The sequence below is a fragment of the Chenopodium quinoa genome, unplaced genomic scaffold, assembly GCF_001683475.1.
Source record: "Chenopodium quinoa cultivar QQ74 unplaced genomic scaffold, ASM168347v1, whole genome shotgun sequence".
Classification (NCBI taxonomy): Eukaryota; Viridiplantae; Streptophyta; class Magnoliopsida; order Caryophyllales; family Amaranthaceae; genus Chenopodium; species Chenopodium quinoa.
The window spans coordinates 2,832,195-2,837,630 of record NW_018745003.1 but is presented as its reverse complement, the minus strand read 5'-3'; the positions used below and the strand labels follow the sequence as shown (position 1 = coordinate 2,837,630).

Here is a 5,436-nt window from a genome sequence, read left to right as displayed (position 1 = left end):
AGCTCTAAATCTGAGTATAATTGCAAGAAATTGATTGAGGCTATAATTTTGTTGCTTAAGCTTGTTGTGTAGATGATCTGAACTTCTGAAGTGTGTATATAGTTCAAATTGAGGGTTGTTGAGAGTAGTTGTATTCTTTTGTGATTTGAAAACAATTAAGATTTGGGATTTTGTTTAATTGCAAGATAGTTTATCAATTTTTCCGGCAGTTACAATTTGAGTAAAGAAAATAATTGATCTGGGAATTGAAAATTATTGATTGCTCATTTCACAAATGAGCAAAGAAATACTTGTTGATTTAATGAATGATTAGAGAAATGTTTGCTCATTTGACAAATGAGCAACTAACCTATTTTCTCATTTGACAAATGAGCAACTAAGTTTTTGCTCATTTGTTAAATGAGCAACTAAGTATTTGCTCATTTGACAAATGAGCACCTAATTATTTGCTCATTTGACAAATGAGCACTAACTATTTGCTCATTTGCTAAATGAGTAAAAAATTGATTGCTCATTTCCCAAATGATCAAAAAATTGATAGCTCATTTCTCAAATGAAATAACAAATTTAATCACATAAATACAAAAAAAATATTTGTTTTAAAAAATACAAATAAACCTTGCATCGCATAGATTTCATCTAGTATACATATACAGGGAATTGCTAGAATGAGAAATGAGAAAATGAAATAAATAACTACAAATATTTCATGACAGCTTTAACTAACTTTATGTGAAATATGGATGTAAATATGGAAGCTTCTTTTCCAAGAGTAAAGACCTATTGGCTATTGCGTAGTTTCATAATGTCTCCCCTCTTATTGTTTGAAATTACACTTAGATTTTATCAAGAATTTCGTGAAAGATGTTTTTTTGAAAAATTTGAAATATAAAGGTTAAACTTTTAGAAATTGAGGGATGATTTCTGGATGGTATGGCAAAGAAACACAGTTACCACAATTTAGAGGGTATTGGGCCTTTATATAAACCATGTGCCCATATACCAATGTGGGCCTCTTTTACTGTGGGCTATCTCATGGCCTGTATCGTTGAATGTATTCTACAATACTTTGGGCAACGGGCACTCTCAAGTCTCAACCTTATGGCAACAAATTTAGAGGTGATAAAAATTTGGCCGATCTAACATTAAATCTCATGTCCAAACCCATAAAAAAGTGACGGATTAGAGCGGGTTTTTCAAGCTTTTTTCAAGCCGGGTTTGGATTTTTAACTAAAAAAAACTGTTATTGGATTGTCCAAACCTGCTCTTTTTCAGGCAGAATCATAGAAGATCACCTCTACAACAAATATGTTTCCCGTTTGAATTGTGCATGCCTCTTACGCTATACCCATTACTCTCCATCTGTTAACTCTTAATACCTTATTACTCATATAATCTAATCCAAACAATCTGATCACACGAGTCTTAAAGCTAGTACATAATACATAAAATATATGTAGTACGAATAATACGAAAAATCATATTATCATGGAGAAGACAGGAATTGCAAAAACAAAAGCCATCATTTATTAGAATTCCTCTATTATAAGCAGAGTATACATACCTCTGAAATTCTGAAGTCTGAACTAAGCTATTGTTGCCTGTATATTAGGCTATTAGCATTCAGCAACCATATATATGTATATTACAACTTGCAAGTCACAATTCGCAACAAAACTCCTAAGAAGGTAGGGCATCCACCCAAAATTATGCTAAGGAAAAAATAAAATAAAAAAAAAAAATTCCTACTACCCTCAAACAAGGCTTCAGCATAAGAAAATTGCAAACACAACCAAAAATCCTAATGATAATATCAATGATAAAATTGATAAGTACCTATAGACACTAAAAAGACGAGATTCTAGCAAAACTGGCACACTCAAACTCAGCTCTCCACTTGATTAGGTAGGTTGAGGGGCAAATCATCGATCCAATCTCCATAAATGCGATTAATCTTCTTGGTTCCTTTCCATTTGAAGAGGCATTTTTTTCCTTGACCTTCATGTCCAGAGGGAACCCCGATATCAATCTTTGTGGGTGTTGGATCGTTAATAGGAGCAGAAACAGGTTTTAGAGGAGCAGAGTTCATTGTCACTGGTTCAGCATCAGCAGGACGGCCACCAGGTAGCAACAACTCTGGAAAATGAACAAAGCCTGATAAGGATTCAGAAAACACGTGCGCATTGGATTAATGCATAGATTTCACAAGAGTAGCATATCTATTTAAAAACACGTGCGCATTTGCTTAATGCATAGATTTCACAAGAGTACCATATCTATTCAGAAAACACGTGCGCATTTTGATTAATGCATAGATTTCACGAGACTAGCATATCTACCACAAATGTATTGTAACGTATAGTTTGCATAATCAATATGGCTAGGGTGATCTAGTGACGGAAGAGAATCCTATCTCTTTCTCTATCATGAAAATCAGTTAACATAATCAATATGGCAATGATATCTCATTTTCTATTAACAAAATCTGAAGGTAGGTCTCCATAATCAATATGATTTATATAGTAACGGTAGCTTAGAAACGGCCCAAATGGAGCTAAATGAATCTTCAGAAAGCAATCATGGATCATCAAATCAAACCAAGCACTGAATTGGAAGAGTACACTCCAAACCTTATAACAAATATTCAGTCAATACAGTCTTTGCCCGGATACTAAATGCCTTCCCCCTATGGCCCTATCTAGAGAAAACTAAAGGAGAAAGATGTTTTCCAATGTACTACAACAATACAGATTCAAACTAAATTCTTGTTTAATTATCAATTTCAACAAACACGGACAAAATAATGAAGCAAATTGCAAAGTCTAAAACAGGAGACATGGTATTTTGACAAGGGTGAAACAAGAGTTGCACAACGGCAAGATGGTAACTATCCTTATTTGACAAGTTTTAACTACTGAGATAAATCCTACTCCAACAAAATCATTAAACAGTGATAAACCAATATAACACTTTCAAAACATTTGGTAAAAAAAGTAAACTTGAAAGAGCTCAACTAAACTAAGTAAATTACTTATCGAATCAGGTTTGACCATGTACTTCTCAACAAGTTTAGCAGGACTAATGGCAAAAAGAAACAAGTCAGCAATTGGCATTCTCACAACAGTTACAAGCCTGTCTTAGTTTCTTAAGGGGATAAAATACAAAACAATCGACCTCATGCAAAAGATAAAGCCAGCACAAATCTGAACTGTTATTAGACTAACTCATAAAACATGTAAGAAAGATTGATCAATGAGCCATAATAGATGCTAATTCCAACAATACATTGTAAACAACCGCGACATAAGAAGAACAATAATTAATAATAGAACAAATTAATGACATAATCAATCAAAGTCTGTCAAGGTATATACCTGATTGCCCATGAGCAAAATGGCAATTGTCCCCAAAAGGGCATTGCCCTGTTGTTTCAAACTTGGTACAACGCTTTGTCTTCCAATAAACCGGCCTCGAATTCCCCCTCATGACATCCATACCACCATTGACATTACCATTACCATTACCACTCGCCACCACCATCCTATGAACATCATATTGATCAGGAACCCTAGATTGTTGCTGCTGCACCATAGGAGGCCCTGTAGTACCAATGCTAATAGCAGAGCTCTCCCTAGAATTCTCCCTAAATCGAACCGGAGCCGGCTCCCTAAACTTAGCAGGCTCTTTGTGAAGGAAATTACACCTATCACCATAAGGGCATTCTTCCCCATTGTAAAACTTCTTACAAAGCTTCATCTTATGAATGATTCTATCATCATCCTCCCAATTATCACTCCCACTATTGCCTCTATCCTCGGTTCGGCCGCCTACGAGTTCTTGCCAATTAGGAGGAGGCTTTCTCAAGTCATCCTCACCATGAGCAAAGTTACAATTTTCGCCGTTTCGACATTGACCCATCCTAAACTTTGCACATAACCTGGTTTTAAAGAAGATTTTCCCAGTTGGCTGATTAACAGGAGGGTTCATCTGAGGTGTTCTATGAGTAAGATTGCTAGGTAGGTTATCTGATGAGCTCTTAGACCTCTTTAATGGCGGAAGATCATGATCAAATTCTGAATTTACTTCAGGTTGTTCATTTGAACCATTAAATTGAGGCCAAAACCCCATTGAATCTAATCCATTTGAAAAAGGTACAAACGATGAAAAAGAATCAGAAAAACTCATCTTTGTAAAAATTGAGATGCAAAATCAATCAATTTCAACAAACCCAGATCAAATTAAGACCAAAGATTGAAACTTTTGATATACCCACTAATCAAAATCAATCCAAACCCTAAAAAAAAGATAAAAATCAAAGAATTTCAAAGAATTGGGAAATTACAGCGAAGATTTGATAAGAGAGAAACAAAGAATTGTACTACTATAATTGAATTCTTAATAGTATATATTAAAATAAAAAAGAGATTTTGGAATGATAACTTTATAAATCTGAGAATTAGAACATGGAAAGTAGTGGGTAAATAATTGGACGAAATATGGGAACCCCAAATTGAAAACCCTAGCCGCCTTGGCTTAGAAATTGACAATGGGAAATTGCAGGGGAAGAGAGAAAGAAGGATAGTTAAAAGGAAAAACCCTAAACACCTAAAACCCTAACGGCTCATTATCTTAATTTACACCATTAACCTTAATTTACTTTTTTTAGATTGTTCTGCTCTTTTAATTAGTTGTAAACAACCAAACTTACCCTTTTTTTCTTTTTCTTTTTTCCTTTTTTTTTAAAAAAAAAATGATATGATGGGTATTTTTTTGGGTCCTAATTACCCAAACTACTCTTTATTCTCCAAAGGCCAATTGGCCCAATATCCAACATATTTTATAGATGTAATTTTTAAAGTTATTTTAAAAAAAAAATTAGGAATATTTTTTTTTTTTTTAAGAGGGGGAAGCCATACCATAGTTGTAATTTGTAAGATTTAATGTTCAATTTAATACCGTAAAACCCAATTATAAGGTTCATTGTGATCCCGAATAAAACACAGTATTTCGTAATACGTAGTTTATAGCAAACGGCAGTACCGGGCCAGCAGACAGCAGAGACATCAGTAGGCATCAGTAAGAGCAATAACATCAGATTGCATCAGGTAGCGGTAACAGTAGACATCAATAGGCATCAGTTTAAGCAGTGACTGCAGCAAACATCAGTAAGAGCAGTGACAGCAACAGGCAGTAGTAACATGACTGTAGAAATAGAAACCAACAATTGTCAATATTCTCAAGTTATTAAAATAAAAGGAAGACATCATGGCTAATCTATCACATGAAATAGCAGTGGTTCATAACAGGTTGTATCTCATCTAAAGTCCACTACTCCCACATTATTAAAAGACATGTATCTATCTTAAAAATTGCATTCATAAATTTTATATCTTTCAAAATTTATGAACTTCCAATTATAAGACTACTTGTGTTATG

General features: G+C 34.1%; 1 protein-coding gene across 2 annotated transcripts; it reads right to left on the bottom strand.

Annotated features, from left to right (window-relative positions):
• Nucleotides 1–1,504: 1,504 nt before the first annotated feature.
• LOC110707891 (zinc finger CCCH domain-containing protein 39-like) lies at nt 1,505–4,868 on the bottom strand. Of its 2 annotated transcripts, none has more exons than XM_021885967.1 (2): nt 3,375–4,868; nt 1,505–2,154 (listed from the first exon to the last, which is right to left on the bottom strand). In XM_021885967.1, exons 1-2 carry the CDS (start codon nt 4,183–4,185, stop codon nt 1,886–1,888), a joined length of 1,080 nt encoding a protein of 359 aa, XP_021741659.1. In that variant the 5' UTR covers nt 4,186–4,868; the 3' UTR covers nt 1,505–1,885. The 2 variants fall into 2 exon arrangements, with proteins under 2 accessions (XP_021741659.1, XP_021741660.1); XM_021885968.1 differs by having other exon boundaries at nt 1,505–2,136; nt 3,375–4,863.
• Nucleotides 4,869–5,436: the final 568 nt, after the last annotated feature.

Excerpts from the sequence above, each read along its gene's own strand:
- LOC110707891 (XM_021885967.1), bottom strand. The coding sequence starts at position 4,185 with ATGAGTTTTTCTGATTCTTTTTCATCGTTTGTACCTTTTTCAAATGGA. Across the intron at positions 2,155-3,374 it reads TTTTGCTCATGGGCAATCAG|GCTTTGTTCATTTTCCAGAG; the intron begins GTATATACCTTG and ends AATCCTTATCAG.